The sequence below is a fragment of the Caretta caretta genome, chromosome 1 (assembly GCF_965140235.1).
Source record: "Caretta caretta isolate rCarCar2 chromosome 1, rCarCar1.hap1, whole genome shotgun sequence".
Lineage (NCBI taxonomy): Eukaryota > Metazoa > Chordata > Testudines > Cheloniidae > Caretta > Caretta caretta.
In genome coordinates, this window is record NC_134206.1 from 291,184,791 (window position 1) to 291,202,288 (window position 17,498).

Here is a 17,498-nt window from a genome sequence, read left to right on the forward strand (position 1 = left end):
TCAACAGAGTGACTCCAGAATGATTTCCCCGCAATGTTTATATTAATGTTATTGTAGACAACATATGTGAATTTTCTGTAGCTTGTTATGTAGTTCAATACCTATTCACTGTGCCCAATTATCTGTCAGGCTAGATACAGTAAATATGACTAAACTTAACATAGAGTAACCAGGACTGACTGAAGAGTCTAGTTCTTCCAGTCAGGGCTGATGTGTAGTCAATCCAAGATGGCATGCATTTTAAAACACAGGAAACAGGATACAAACTTGACATTTCTAAGCATGTAAAGCTAAATTTTGCCCTCAGACACACATGAAACTCCCACTGAAGTCCATGGGTACTACACATGGGTAACTCAGGACAGAATGTGGTCATTCGTATCCATAGAAATCTTGGCATTTATTACACCTTACCCTTAAACATTTTAAATAGGGGCTTGCACCTCAGTAGTGACTGATAATGGTGAAACTAAACAATTTCAGAAGTTTGATTGGATGACTTCTGAAATATTAATCAACTCGTATTGGGGGTGAGGGAGGAGGAAGAGTGTCTCTCTTCTCTTACTTTGTCCTTTATGGTGCTTCGCATTCTTCTACCACCTTCTTCCAGCTCCAGGCATATCCTTCCCATTCTGGAAGTCCTACCCTCTCCAAATTCCTCTACCCAACAGACTATACGATTCCCGAATTCCCTGTATCCTCCCCAGAAAACACTCTACTGTTGGTGATGTTCCATCAAGGGAATGTACAAAGGGAGAAGTCTCAGATTTAGTGCTCTCCTAGATTGTGGCTGACATTCTAATTATATTTGCTCCTGGACTAGCCGAGGATGTCTTAGCATCCATGAAATTTATAGGCAGCAGCCAGCCTGGTAGAGTTTGCCAGAGTTACAGAAAAACAATTGTTAAAGTTGGTCTTGGTATATGGCTCGTCAGGAATCAGAGAAAAGTGGACATCTACTGTTAGTTTTCTAAACTGGTTCGCCCATCCCTAAGACAGATATGAAAATGTTACAGGAATTGGATGTTTGCATGTCTATTAGCAAACATACATATACTTGTTGCTCACATTTTAAAGGTATCTAAACTAATACTTATGAGGTTTGCCAAGAGGTTGGCAAATTAAGAATTTAAAGTTACCCATGCACTTATTACAAATTCTACATATTTGTATTTACTCTAGTTACTGGAGCTCCTATAAGCCACTCTTGTCAAACAAAAACAGTGAATCAAGCCTTTTCCCATTAGCTCTGTAGCTACATCCAAGGGAGACAGTACTCACATGCTAGAGATCAAGGCTGGGAATAGGGGGGCTGAAGCAGCTGCCGGCATCAATAAGATTTGCTCAGCCTGTTCACTAATCAGTAGAGTTGTGTAATTCTTTCATTAAGGCGCTATTGAGGACTTGTAGAATAAACTGTTCTTCCAACTTGCCACAAAAGACATAGATGGCATGTGAAAACTCCAGGAATGGCATGCTGTGCAGCTGCTCACTGACTCCTGTAAACTGGATAAAGCGCAGGCTTGTGGCCAGGGCTGGCTCCAGGCACCAGCTTTCCAAGCAGCTGCTTGGGGTGGCAATGAGAATGGGGCAGCAGTCCATGACCCGGGGCAGCAATTTGGCGGCAGCTCGGCTGCTGTTGCGGCAATTCGGCGGCGACTGCTTGGGGCAGCAAAATAGGTAGAGCCGCCCCTGCTTGTGGCAAAGGGTTCATTTGCTAGTGTCAAGTGCTAGTGAACTGAGTCACAGCACCAACTGTGCGACTGTATTTCAACTGTACCTTTCTTGCACAAATATTCCCATTTGGTACATTTCCTAGAAGAGTCCAGTGCAATACCACTCTATGCTACCAGAAAATTCAAGGCATTCCTCATCTCTTTCGGAACCAAACTCAGTCACTGATGGAATTCACATTGAGTACCACACAGAAAATTGACCTAACACTAATTCCCCATACACACTAAATCCACTATCTAGCAATATAGGTTTTTGGAGTTGGAAAAAAATTCAAATTTAGAGTCTTTTCTTCTCTTTTTTCTGGTCCACACTGTCCTTGCTCCCCTTACTTTTACCTGGAAGCCCATTCAGGGGCTGCACAATTCCTGCTGATGAAAGCACAACTGATTCCACCTGCAGGCTTCTCTGTAACTGAATTCCAACAAGTAGCTCAAAATTCCAAACCAGCTTTCTTGGCATTTAGAAAACCTCCTTTAAAATTTTATGATGGTTTTAGAGTTCTTCCCTTTCCTTTCCCAATAAGGTTACACTATCAAATCAAGATATTTTTATAATTTACTGTGGGGTAAATAACTCATTACTTTGTGAAGACCAAGACAGTGGCTATGTTGACTAGTGTCTTTGACGACTCACTAAGACCATTTTCTTTTCTCCAGCAGTCCCTTCATGTATCAGCCTCTTCAGGATTCTTTTATCTTATTGATAGAGAACATTTCCTTGCACTGTACCTTTTTGTTGTGTTGCTCTACTATACTAGGTATCAATGCTGCCAGAATGAGAAACAGGCTGAAGAAAGCACAAAAGCCAGGGAAGCTCCTAGACCAATGTATGCCTTCTGACTTGCCTTTGGTTGTGGGGGAAGTGGGTGACCAGAGGGGCTTCCAATGGAGAGCTATTCAATTGGCAGCTGCTCCAAATCCCTTCTGGATCAGCACAGGATTTCATGGCTGCCATGACAAACCTGGGGCTGCCTGAGGTGATTCTGGTTTAACACACATAGCTGGTCACATTATGGATCTAGTATTGAGTATGGGACTGGAGATGTAGGAAGTAGAAATTACTCCCATAGACTGATCACCACCTCTGGCAACCAGGGATTGCATTGCTCCTTTCCTGCAGGGACATAAGACTTGCGTTGTGGTTTTCAACCCTCAGGAACTTATTGAATCTGAGTTTCCAGATGGCTCATGGAAGAATACTGTTCAGCCAAAAGACCACTCTTTGCAGAGTTTGGTGGAAATACATGACAACCTGTATCAATTCCATTGATACAACAGCCCCAAAATACACTCTTGGCTGGCTTCACCTTCACAGGTCACCATTGTTTAAAGATGACCCTGCAACTTACGACACAAGAGGCAATCATTGCCTGATGCTGACAGTTATGTTCATAGCATACACAATGAGAAATTAGATGATGCCATAAGTTGATAAATTAGACAAAAACATAAGTTGCTGGAAGGTTGCAACATAACACTACTTTATATCTTACCATTCAGAACAATAGTGCACAAGAACCCAAAACCAGAGAGAAACCACAGGCTGCTCCCTAAGACAGCAAGGCACAACTCACCTACCTTGTTTGGAGCTGGCTTTTTCCAGACTGATTCTGATTGCATGCTTTACTACAAAGTCCCCTAACCTGCAAGTAGTATAAGGAACCACCCATACTCCCCACCCGTAATGAGATAGTTTGAAAGATTGTTGTGGTGTATTGAGAACTGTGTTGGAATTGCAAGCTATCAACCTGATCTTCCTTTTTTGGGAAAGGTCACTGATCAGATTGGGGCAGATCAATTCTGGCAATTTCTGGTATCCTCAGATTCCCTGGAGTCTCACCACTCAGGTCATTGAGCTGAGTTTGGAATGGAAACCACATTGGTAACAGTGGCTGCTCATTTTCTTCTCGCAATGGAGAAGGCTAATTTATGGGAGCTGATTTTATTAGATCTGGCAGCTATCTTTGATACAGTTGACTACGAAGATTTGTTGGGATGCTTGTTAGCAACTCCATCCATTCCCATGAAGCGACAAGTGGTTCTGGTTTACTCCTGTCCATTTTGGGGCAATTGCTTGTCCACTCCAACAGCTCTCTCATATAGTGTTACTACTGGAGTGGGTTTTATCACTCCCTCCCATTCAGAGAGGATATGAGACCTTTACAAAACTTGGTGAGGAAATATGAACCAGCTGCTAATGATAGCTCTATTTCCATCACATCAGGCCTGACTGGAAAGTGGAACAAATAATTTAGTACCTTTCCAAAAGCACTAGGAGTGAGCTGGGCGAGGGTTCATCTAGGTAAGACCATTATAAAGTTAGTGCTTTGGAGGAAGTAAGAAGAAGGGTTGTGCTTCCCAAGTCTGGATATGTTAATCTTCTGGATGCATTGCAGAGCATACCTTTCTTTGTAAGCAATTAGGGAGATTAGGCACCTATAGATGGCATGATGGAAATTTGGTGATTAAGAGCTGATTTAGATGGGTCTTGTGCTATGGCTATGGCTGGGGGGATTCGATGGGATTTTTGTGAAAGACTCCACTAAATTACTTGAAATACTGCATTAATGCATTTAGTATTTCTAATGGTTTGCTTTGGAAACGTCGAGAAGTGCCAGAAGTGCCACACAAAAGTCAAATAAATATATAAAATGAATAAATAAATACATTATTATTTCTTTCACCACATGGGAGGGGATTAGCTAACACCCTTGCCAAAGAGAATTCCTTTCAGAAGCCAGCAAAGGTAGCAATGAAGGAGTGGCTAATTTATTAAGACTTGGTGACTTTTCTTGCACCTCAGAACTGGAAGTTTAGACAACAATAATATTAAGGGAGAAAAACTAGTCAATTCCTGGGGCCTCCCAGTGCATCTTGTCTGTACTATGTCTCTCTTGCATAGGCTGTCTGTTCTTTTACATCTTGTATCAAGCACAATGCTGATATTTAATAAATAATTCACTATAGATTTTCTTCTGTAGAAGTGACTTCAGAGTGCAAATTCCAGTTGTGTGTCTCTGAGGAACGACACTGATCATTCTAAACTCCTTCTGCCATGGTTGCTGAGAAAAAGCTATTTTTGCATGGTAAAAGGGAAATTCCTTGAAAAATCAAGGAGTAAAGAGTAAAACACTTAACATTCTTGGTCTTTAGAAAACAAACGGCAGATTGGATTTGTCATTCATCATTTCTAGAGTCATTTAATGGTATAGGTGTTCTAGTTTTCTGTGAACTGCCATGAAGTGACAGATCCCAAAGATCCTGCAAACCAAATAGACATGGCACAGCAAAAGATTTTTCAAGTCTGGCGCAGAAGATATTAGAGGCAGAGGTTTACAAAAGTGAGTTCCTGAGACTTGCTCATTGTGTATCTCACACATCCCTTTCCTTAGCTATATTCCAATGTGGGAGACTGTCTGGAGTGAAGTTCAGTGATGGAACAATTGGAATTAAAGGAACAATATTGTTTTTTAAGTTTGAGACACCTTCTGGCTGTGGAAAAAGTGAAAGCACATTCTCTATAAACCCGTGGTGGTATCAGCAGTTTAAATGAAGAGAGATGTTGAGTTTTAATTGTTTCTTTTGATCTCTTCTATTGATAAAGATAAAATTCTATCTTAAGCATGTAGCAAAAAAATAGGTCTTTCATCTGGGCACAAAATTCATATGTTCCCTGACCTTGCGTGTCACATGGTAATGAAACAGCATAAATCAGACCTGTTAAAAGTTGAAGTTTGTTAATATTATTACTGAAGCTTCAGTCTCCTTCCTGGCTAACTAATGGGTCCATAGTTCAAACATCTATATATTAACAAGCTACACTGATGCAAAGAAAAAATTAATGGGCACCCAGCAGGAGCCAAATGTGGATTTCAGATGAAGATCTGGGGAAAAAAAATTCCTATTTGCCTAAATTTTCAGTTTTCAGCATTATGGAGTTTCTTCTTTCACTAGTAGTTCTCTCCTAAGAGACTATATTGGCGATTTAGCCTTTGTATGGGGACATTTATTGATTTTGTACTCTCCTGGTTATATACTTTTGCTACCATTGGTATCAATTTTCAACTTTTTTGGGCTTTAACAATCTCTCAGTATCTTTTCCTAGTCATCAATTTTAATTCATTCAACATATAGTATATCTTCTAGTCAAGGAACTCACTATTCCTTGCTATTTTGCCTCTGAAATGGATTATTACAACAGACTAATTACTGAGTTACACTGTAAAATATTTGCTTTTGTATTCCTTAGCGTGATGACATTGATGTCTACATAGGTTTTTATACCTGCCCATCACTTATCTGAGCACCTTTCAAGTGCAAATTGATACTGATGATAGGCAAGAATAATCCCATGTTTGTGTGTTTACCTTTTAACATCACTTCAAATGTTATAAATAAATATTTTAAAATATACCCTGCCCAATCACTGTATGGTATGCCAGACATCCAGATACCCAGCTGGTATAAATGAGCATAGCTCCATTGAAGTCAATGGCATTACAGTGATTTGCACTAGCTGAGGATCTGTCCTGAAAAGCTTGAATACTAATCATGGCAGGCACACCAAAGATCGTTCTGGTGGAGCTCAAAGAGATAGGCACACCAGGGTTTTTGCAGCTGCGGGCAGGGGTTGCCCACTCCTCCTTCTCCCCATCTTTGGCCAGAGACACTGGATGAGGCTTTGAAAACAGGGCCATTCCCATTTTCAGGGATATATGGTTTCCCTAACCATGAAATGCAAAATATTGAAGCAGGACATGGTTTGCATGAATACCTTCAACACTGCCCCTGGCAATACAGCACGTAAACATACAATTGTCACAATGACCTAATTTGCAGAAATACTGTGTATTACGATATGTGGGGAAGAGAGAAGCCAGGGCTTGTACAATGGTACAAAGTATAGTCAAATTCACACTTGGCTACAGAAACCAAATTCAACTTATTATCTTTACTTCAACTAAAAATACCAAGGCAGTGCCATAAGAGCAGACTTAGTCAACACTGCTCACCTGAGAAAGTCACAAGTAAGTCTTAAAGTGGAATTTGTTCTATCCTGGATCCTGAATACTTCCCCCCAAAGTGGCAATCTGAACATGGGGTTTGAAAGAGTGCACATACACTTCCAAACAATTTTGCTTACTACTGATCTTAGGACACTTTCAAATGCCATTCTTCCTATTTTCTGCTCTTGCTTCCTTCTTGACACAGCCTCCCACCCCCCACCCAACACTTTTAAACAGGTTTTAGGGATGTCTTATGCATATATCATTCTACTGATCTCCTTTCCCCAACCTATTCAGAGATAAGAGCACTGTTCTGACCTGCTGTCTTCCATACGCTCTACAGAGTGAGAATGTAAAAGCAGATGTTGCTATTTAAGGGAAAGATCAGGTTAGACTTGAGACAAAACAGGGCAGGAGAAGAAGTCAGAGTGAAGAAGTCAGAGTGAAGAAATTATAGTCAAAGAGGAAAGTGCCGAAACAAAAGTGAAAAATATTTAAAGAAAAACAAGTAATTGACACTATTTAATCAATCAGTTATGCTTACAGTGACCCATTTTGTAGGATATTTTCCCCTAGTACATTTAAAAGGGGCTTAGTTTTAAGTTAGCAGTCTGCTTTTGAAAAATCTTGGCCTAAATGTCTAATTCAACTCTTAATATGGAATAATAGATATGAAAATTCAGTGAGCATATATAATTTTCCCTTGAATAAGAAAATCAATTATTTTGTCTCTCTGTGAACTACTTGGGTAACCTTTTGGGAAAGGAGGAGCCTATACAGGAAGGACGGGCTCTCCCTAAATTAAAATAGAACCGGACTGCTGGCATGTGAAATTAAAAAGGTCAGAGGCGTTTTTAAGCCAACAAGTGCAGAGGAGCACATGATTTGTACAGAGAAAGCCCTCTGGGGAAGATTTATTGAAGGGGACACTGTATAGAGGAGAGGATAGAAATTGATAAAGTACAGATAGTAACTGAAGAGAAACAATCAAATGAAAAAGAGTCCCATTCAATTACATCACATGAAGGCAGACAACTAAATATTAGTGTGTGTATACAAATGCTAGAAGTCTAAGTACTAGGATGGGTGAACTTGAGTGTCTGGTATTAAATGAGGATGGTGATATAATATCCATTGCAAAAACTAGGTGGAACGATGATAACCAATGAGACACAGTAATATCAGGGTACAAAATATACAGGAATGACAGAGTGGGTTATGAGGGTGAGGGAGCGGCACTATATGTGAAAGAAAGCAGAGAATTAAATATAGTAAAAATCTTGAATTAAAAAAAAAAAATGTACCAAAGAATCTCTATGAATAGAAATTCCATGCTTGAAGAAGAAGAATATAGAAATAGGAATGTACTTCTAATCACCTGACCAGGACGGTGATAGGGAGTGTGAAGAAAGTGAATAAGGAACTGTTATTTACCCCGTCACATAACACAAGAACCAGAGATCACCCAATGAAATTCATAGGCGGCAGATTTAAAACAACATAAGAAAATACTTCTTCACACAACACAGTTAACCTGTGGAACTCATTGCCAGGGGATGTTGTGAAGGCCAAAAGTAGAACTGGGTTAAAAAGGAATTAGATAAGTTCATGGAGGATAGGTCCATCAATTGCTATTAGCCAAGATGGTCAGGAATGCAACAATCTGGGTGCCCCTAAACTGCTAGAAGCTGGGACTGGACCACTCAATAATTTCCCTGTTCTGTTCACTCCCTCTGAAGCTTCTGGCACTGGTCACTATGGAAAGATGGACCACTGTTCTTGCCCAGCATGGATGTTCTTAATGGTCTAACCGCCCAACTGGAGTATGGATAGACTACCCCCATAGGGCCTACATAAGCCTGTAGAATGGGGATCACTGGTTTACACCCACATCTGAATCTCCACTGCTGAAATAATGAACTCAAATAACTCTAAAGTCACCTCACCAGCTAAGTCCATGACACTGTATTATAAAACTCATTTCCCAGTCAAGTTACTTATACTACCAGACTCCAGTTTACTGTATTATGCTATTTAAATTTTTTTATACTATCTTTTGGTTTGAATGGCAGTTAACTCTTAAATTTTCTTACAAAGCTACTGTAAAGTCTGGAATACGAGAGATTACAGTGGATCATAACATAATCTAATACAGAAAGAAGTCTTGAAATTATATTTAATACACTCACTTGAATAAAGGAGTTCCACAGACAACACATCTGTACATCCCATGAGCTTTATGATGTGTGTATTCTCCCTCGAAGGCACTGGGAAAAACAACAACGCTATTTTAAAAATCAGTAAGGGAATAGTGTTTTTTAAATACTATATTAGAGTGCAAAAAGCTGAACTCAAGAGGTAGCTGTTATTCTTTATCAAATGAAAAACTGAATATCTTCATAAATTTGCCTTAACAGTTCCATACCATTCAGGAGGAAGCAAAATGTCACACACGTCAAAGATAAGAACACAAAAACCAACTGCTGTTTAAAACTGTTTGTCAACATCCTACAATTTTTAAATAAAGATGGTTTAAAATTCAATTAATCTTGAGCATTTCTCCAGCTTTAGTCTTCAAACAATCTTTTAACAATGATCTCAAATGCTCAACAACAAATAAAGCACTCGTGTAGTGGGTAAATGACACTTGGTTTGTTAGCACAGGATGGGCTGCCCCTGTGTTAGAGTCACAGAAAATGAAACAACTGGTCCATCATTTCAAGCTGCTTGAGCCTTATATTTTTAGTTGAAAAGGAATATTACAGTTTTAAGGGAATATTTTTCTAAGTTAACAAACTTAAGGGCTAGGCGGTCATTCATCTAATACAAATCAGCTGTGCTAGCCCCACAAAAAGCCTGTGTGCTCAGCAGCTTGTTTTTATTATCCTTTCACCCTTTTTATGAGATCCAATTTTTTTTTTTATAAACAGGATTTTTAAGAATGACCTACTCTCCAGTTGTTTGTGTGCATTAAATCATTGTGCTCATCATGTATACAACAGTAAGTGATTGAGGTGGAAGAAGATCTCACGAGCGGAGGCTCAGGTCCCACTGGCAGCTCATTTGGGGGGTGGGGGGGGAGTGGGGTTTAAGCCAGTGATTCCCATTCATTACATTCAGCAAACAGTATACTCTGATAGGGAGAGTGTTGCCTTTTAACTATGGACCCCATGTGTGGTAAAGAGCCCTTTCAGGTCATGAATGAAAACAAGCAGTTACATCATTAATACATTTGGATCCGAGGTAAGCTAGGGCCTTGTGCCAAGCTCCATGGTATAAATTAGACAACAAAATGGTTAGACCTTGGCAAGTTGCCTTCATGCTGGAATCAGCTGAGAGAGACTATTCACCATGAGCACTTTTTTTTTCCATCCAGGATTTAGGGCTAGCTTCCAGGGACTAAAACCATGTGAGGGCAGTTATTGAAAATTTTTGACATTCCTACCACAAATGAGCCAATAAATACCTTCTCCACATGTGCTTCAAAAAGAAATTGGAGTGGGGTGGAAAGGAACTAAATTAGGCTACCTTCTTTTTGCAGCCAAAATGTCTATACTTACAATGGCCACCTTCAAAATTTCAGCCTCTGGGCACAGAGCCATTTTCCTCGTGGTTCTGCTCACTGTGATATCTTCCAAAAAATGTACCTAAACCGCTATTACTTCCACACATTTTGTAGTAAACTAAAAACAGACCTTAAACATAAGCTCGGTGACTTTATAAGACACTTAGTGTTCATTTAAAACACACACACACACACTTGTGTTGACCACCACACTGCAGATGCCTGTCTTTTCAGTGGTGTGAATTTGTAGGGGTTAGTAAACAAGTGGAGACTTCTTCAAAGTGGTTGGTGGGGAAACAGCAGCAAAGGGGAGGAGAGAAGGAAAGATGGCTATTTCTTCATGAATGGGCTTCCTTCAGCCTGCCTTACCTTTCAGTCCCTTTCTCCTGAGTAACATGGTACTGTAAAGGCGTCAGCCGCTTCCTCAGGTCCAGCTGGGAAAAGACCACCTTGCAGTTCTTTTTATCCCTACATGACCCTGTAAAAGGGAGAGGATATGAGAGAAGGAGTCTTTTTAGCTTAAATCTTGAATAATTGCTTTGGCTGACGGCCACAGCATTGCTTCTGCATTCACTTGTCAATGACCAGACCAGTCCCTAATGCAATAGAATGGCTCAGCTGAACTGCAGCTGATTATTTCTTCAAATCCAAGTTTTAAAAGAATGTGGCTCAAAAGCCAGGTGATTCCACTGGAGCAGTGACAATGTGCTACAGCCAAAGCCTTCTGTGCGCCATCCTAAACCTTTACCCAGTCATTCATGAGACGGTAACATTTTCCTACTACTTAAAAAAAAGTCTGCAAAAAATCATTCAAACTCAATGCTCTTTGCAAGACATCTATATTGTAGACATAAGGTAATGGGCATATGATGTTTCGCCACAATTCAGCATCCAATGATTTCACAACCTTTTAAAGACATTTTAAATATTACAAATCGTTATACTTCTGATATGGTTGATTTCTCCATAATCCTTACATTTATTTTAACTTTGTTTCAAAAGATTTATTTTTGTCACAATTGAATTAATCTTAGGGACTATGTCTTATAATGCAGGTCAAAATATCAGCCCTAAGAGAAAAGTCATTTCACTATTCTAAAAATTGTGGACGCGTCCTCAAAAATAAAGTTGTCTTAAAAATTAGAGCTGGGATTTGTTAATTAAGTAAAATTAGAGCTGGCTCATACTCCCTTGAAAATCCCAACCTAGGCTATGCCTCGTTCTACACAGAAAACGAAAATCTAAATGGTCTCAAGGCATTATTGTAAAAACATCATTGTTATAATGCAAAATCTGTAATTACTTTAGAAAAGAATTCAAAAAAATTTGTTTTGAGGAAGGGAATCTGAGATTTATACTTTTCAAGACCCAATACTGGTTGCTCTGGTGAATGAAAACCAAAAAAGTTACACCAGTGTAAGTGTGCTGAATGTGGAAATAGCTTTACTAGCCGTATGTGATACTTCACATAAAATAACTCTAACTATTCAAGTAATTATAAGATGCACAATTAGAAATAAACAGTCCTGACAAAAATATTTTTGTCAGTAATATATACACTCATAAAAAGTCCAATTGTGTTCCCAAAGTAGAGGGAACAGAGCTACCCATCTGTATGTCATTTAGTACAAGAGAAGCAATAGCAGGTTTAAATTACTTGGTATTGGATTGCAATTTCCTAACATTGGATGCTTTTCTGCTTTTTTACCTTGAGTCATTACTAAGAGTGTTCATAAAAAGTAGCTTAAACACAGATGCTTGCAAATCTTCTCGGCAAAGACGTTTCTCCCCCACCCCTTCTCTCTCTCTCTCTCTCATGTTTTGCTTTGGAAGAATAAAACTGTTGGTCACTGACTAACCTTGTCAAGTAGGTCCAAGGAGAAAAAGTAAAATTGAGAACAGCTGATTGAAATAAATAATGCAACCATAAAAAGCTTGGCTACTGAATGAAAGGTATTGAAAAGCAACTTCATTTCATAGATTAGAAATTGCTTTTGATCCAAACATTCTCAAAACCAGATTGTTTTCTGAAACATCTCATTAACTGTGCTGCAGAACCCGCATTTTAATGGCAAGCTTTGAAAGAGCGCTGCTATACTCCTTTGTTAGTTTCAATCTTATTTGGGAGGGGGATAAAGATTTCATTCCAGGTTTCTTTGTTTGTCTTTCAAGAACCACTAAAGAAGTATTCAGACAACTTTTGCAGGAATGTGCCCTGTGCCATGGCTTACAAATTATTTGGTTTTGGTGCACTTAAAGGTCACCTTCCAAATTAGCAAAATTTTCCTACATCCTGGCTTTTCAACCTTAAATGTAAATATTGTTTCCTAACTGTAAGTGAGGTTTGTTCTTTATAACATTTGGTTGCTTATTTAAAGATGTCAAACTTCGGAGATTTTTATTCTCAGGGTGTGCTGTCTTCTTGCTCTAATAAGTCTTTCAAAGTGTGACTAACAGCAAAAAGAAGTACATGCATTACATAAATAACTCAATGTTGCATTATGCAGCTCAATAAGAAATTGTCTGAGCATTATGAATCTTCAATCTTATATTTTAATATTAAAAAGCAGCCCAAATTGGTACAATGAGTTTTATAGACAAACACCCCTTTATTTTTTTAAAAACTTGCTCAAAATTATTTTGGCTTCCAAAACTTCATCTCATTCCTTAACATTAAAAAAACAAAAACAAAAAAAAACCCTAAGTATGTCTCAACTTTGAAAAATCATGGAAAAGTTGAGTGTTTGAAAAGAAAATCTCATTTTAAAAACTCTTACAATGACTCCTTAAGTGGGTACCCTGATTCTATCATTTTAGAATCACCATTCTTTACTGGGTATAGTCACTACTATACAGAAGGAAATTTCCATTTCACCGAATATCATTTAATCCATGACCTTGCAATCAGAAGTAGGAAGCATGTTATAAGAGATTTTTCCCTATTGTTTTTATAGTTACCTGTATGTTTTACAAGACAGACAAGTAGTTATGTGTACAGTGAAATCTTGCTACTCTGCACTGGTGTAAACTGCAAACCTACACTGGAAAGGGATTTTCAAGGTTTGCAGAGCACTGGCCAGCAAAATTCTAATTCTGTGCTGCAACCCAGTTGGAGGAACCACATGTCATTGCATGGCCCAACCCTCAGATTTCAGGATCATTCTAAAGCAGAACTTTGACACTTATGGTTTAAATGTTAATGGCAAACCAATGGACCAGTAAATTAACTAAGCCTGTTTCATGTTGCTCTTGAATACCAGAGACAAGGGGTAATATGGTGTATATCCCTTGGCTACCCCACCACTGGCTAATCTGGAATGGGTCTCCCCTGTTAGGGTGAATTAGGGCATGTCTACACTTACCTCCGGAGCGATCGATCCAGTGGGGGTTGATTTATTGTATCTAGTGAAGTCACGATAAATTGACCGCCGAGCGCTCTCCCGTCGACTCCAGTACTCCATCGGAGCGAGAAGTGTAGGCGGAGTTGACGGGGGAGCATCAGCAGTTGACCTACCACAGTGAAGACACCATGGTAAGTAGCTCTAAGTACGTCATCTTCAGCTACGCTATTTTCATAGCTGAAGTTGTGTAACTTAGACCGACCTAGCTCACCCTCTCTCTTCCCTCCCCCCCCCCATATAGTGTAGACCAGGCCTTAGTGCGGTTCTAGTGTTTCAAGTTCTTTATTTAGGCCCTAGTTCAGAATAGCATCCCTTTACAAGGGAGCACTTAAAACATATGCATAACTTTAAGCAGGGGCTTAAGTGTTTTCCTGAATTGGAGCCTTATTTTATAATACTATGTCATGCCAGATTAGCCATCCCCAGGCAAAACATGCACAGATGCAACATCTTTACTTTGTGGTTTATAGCAATACTATCACCACCATTGGTTTAAATAGAACGAGGAAGAGGCAGCAAACTAGAGGAGTGAAAACGCTCACTTTGCTCTAAAATAATGCCTGCACTCCACACGGAAAACTTTATATGATCGTTTCTAAAGACAGTTGTTTGTGTGCACTTTCAAAAAATTATCTTTTTTTGCAACCACTGTGGTATTCATACCAATTATGAAAAAATATCAACAGTACAGAGCAAGAGCCCAATCAAATCACTCTACTGTTCATAAAGAACACAGAATGAACCTGTCCATCAGCCCATGCCTGTCTTCCTTGTGTTAGTTCTCTCAACAAGGGATCAATAATGGGGTTGAAACAGGCTTCCCATGAAAGTCTCTAAAACTTTAGAAGGCTTCTTAATTTCCTGGCAAATCAGGTCTAAATTTGTGTGCTGCTTATCCACAAACTCTGCAGGCCAATGTGAAAGAGACAAAAAATCTGCAGGTTTAAAATTAGTATGGCATCCACTTGGGACCAGTCATTTCATGGGACCATGAGGAGGGCGGAAATCTTAAATTTTCACTCCAGTTTTTGCCTCCTTGAAGTAAAAAGCAGGAGACATTTTAAACAGATCCTCAAGAGAGTAAGCATGCAACTGAAAATCCTGTTTTGGTTTGTTACACCTGCCCCTGCTTCTGCAGTGAGCTCCTTGCATGGAGCTCCACTGAAGTGTGTGGCAGGGGCTACCTGCATGGAGCGCAGAGAGATCTGGGCCCCAGTTAAATATTTGTTGTTTATCCTTCCCTCTGCATTCTCATTACTGTTCATTATAAAGGCATTTTGCAGACCGCTGTACTTCAAGGATATGTCAACATTTCCATTTGAGACTTAAAAGTTTTAGTTTGATCCTTTGTGCTGCCAAAAACAGCAGCAGTGTTAACCAAAGTGAAACATGGCTTTCAAGGCTTCAAAACAAGGTAGAGGCTTTTTCAGACTAAACTAATAATAAAACAGGAATATCTATTTTTAGGCTAATAAATATGCATAAAATATCATTTTTGGATGTTTTATTGATTTCTGCATCTCAAAAATGCAAAGCACATTGGAAATAATTACATCCTCACCGTCACTTCCCTTTGTTTTACTGTTTGTTCCCTCAACTTGGAGCCCAGCACTATAAAACAGAAGTGAGCTGTAAACATTTTCTGGTGTTGAACTGAGCACCTCACCTCATTTCTAAATTCCTATTTTTGTGAAGCTTTCCAAATCTGGGGTTCATAATGAAGACAAACACCAACATATACACAATTTCTTTTGATTTAATTAATAACAAAATAAAATAAAATACAAAAGAGCAGTAAGGTTTCTTCAGTTAGAGTGGCAAAAGCTGTCAGGTCATTACTCCTGGCCACTATCCTTAATCTGCTCCACTGTGCCTGCGGGACCAGATTGGTGTATGACATACACGTACTGAAGTATGTAGGCACATTGCCTACCGATAGCTTTGCTTCTTTAATACTCTTTTGAATTGTTACAATTTTTTTTTTTTTGCTTCCTTTCTCTTACTGCATTGAAAATAACTCACATTTCAAATTTCATGTAAAGCACTGTGTATATTCTCCTCTTTGTACATGTGCATAAGTCCCATTCACACTAATGGCAACAATAGGCATACAATGAGTATATACTATTAAGACTTCCTGAATTAAATACAGCAATACAAATGTTCCAGCATAGCATCACTGTATAATAAATCAGGCTTCCAATTTTCAATTCTATTATTAAACTTTTCAAGCATGCGTCAGTGAGGTTTAATCCTATGTTTTTTATACAGCTCCATAGGTCCCAATTCTGCCATTTGACCGGTATAGAGCCCCCTGAGACTATACAGAGCCCCACTGATTTCAAAGGGATTCCGTGTGGACAGAAGGGTCTACTCACGTGGATCAGACTGCAAGATCTATGTCTAAGTATACATCTCCTTCCTTCTCCAAATCACGTGCCTCTGTCTGTGGGGTGTACCTTCCTCCCTAATGGCGAGTTACCTAGTACTGATGTGAAAGGAATGTTGCCAGCCTAAGAGTTATATTTTTTTAAATCAAATATCCTTACCCATACTACCAAACTTTCCATTTCATTAAAAATTGGAATATCTAATTTAGTTTCCACCATTTATGCTATTAGTTGACACTTTGCAATTCCCCCATCTTGAAAGAATTAAAATAGGCAGGTCAGTTTAATTTTGGTTTAGTCTGTTTCTTTTTATGCTTATTTAGCCTTAGCAGAATGCCCCAACATAGGAGAATGTTGGTTTGTTTTTGTTTTTAAAAGAACACTACAGAAGAAACCTTTCATTGGAATTACAAAACAATTGATGGAAAAATTTATGTTGACTGAGTTTGAAAACATTTAGAACCCAAAGTTAGGTATTGTAGTTTGACCTGCCAGCATTTCCTTAAGATGATAACAAAACATGCGCTGTCAGGAACAGTAACAATGGGAAACAAATGAAATTAGATTTTTACTCAGTATAAACCAACTTACCAGTAAACCTGCTCTGCCATTCTCCATGCAAACCATCACTAAAATTTAGGGCAGTTGATTAATTGCAGTTAACTCACGCGATTAACTCAAAAAATTAATCACGATTAAAAAAATTAATCATAATTAATAGCTGTTTTAATCGCACTGCTAAACAACAGAATATCAACTGAAATTTATTAATTTTTTCGATGCTTTTCTACATTTTCAAATATATTGCTTTTAATTACAACACAGAATACAAAGTGTACAGTGCTCACTTTATATTATTTTTATTACAAATATTTGTACTGTAAAAATGATATAGTATTTTTCAATTCACTTCATATAACTGTAGTGCAATCTCCTTATTGTGAAAGTGCAATTTACAAATGTAGAATTTTTTTGTTACTTAACTGCACTCAAAACCAAAACAATGTAAAACTTTATAGCCTACAAGTCCACTCAGTCCTACTTCTTGTTCAGCTAAGACAAACAAGTTTGTTTATATTTACAGGAGCCAGCTTCTTATTTACAATGGCACCTGAAAGTGAGAACAGGTACTTTTCTGGCTAGTATTGCAAGGTATTTATGTGCCAGATATGGTACACATTCATATGCCCCCTCATGCTTCAGCCATGCTTCCATGCTGATGGCACTCATTAAAAAAATAGTGTGTTAAATAAATTTGTGATTGAACTCATTGCGGGAGAATTGTGTGTCTCCTGCTCTGTTTTACCTACATTCTGCCATATATTTCATGTTATAGCAGTCTCGGATGATGACCCAGCACATGTTGTTTGTTTTAAGAACACTTTCACTGCAGATTTGAC

At 38.7% G+C, this 17,498-nt stretch overlaps 1 protein-coding gene across 8 annotated transcripts in view; it reads right to left on the bottom strand.

The window, feature by feature from the left end:
• MSRB3 (methionine sulfoxide reductase B3) overlaps positions 1-17,498 on the bottom strand; it is a 148,785-nt gene that overhangs the window by 77,703 nt on the left and 53,584 nt on the right. For all 8 annotated transcript variants that reach the window (XR_012666474.1, XR_012666473.1, XM_075124376.1 and 5 more), the window contains 2 exons: positions 10,677-10,785; positions 8,932-9,009 (listed from right to left, as the gene is read on the bottom strand). Coding sequence is in view for 6 of the 8 variants with exons in the window: in XM_075124376.1 (XP_074980477.1) it covers positions 8,932-9,009; positions 10,677-10,785 (187 nt within the window). In the remaining 2 variants the exon portion in view is untranslated. The remainder of the gene's footprint in view (positions 1-8,931; positions 9,010-10,676; positions 10,786-17,498) is intronic.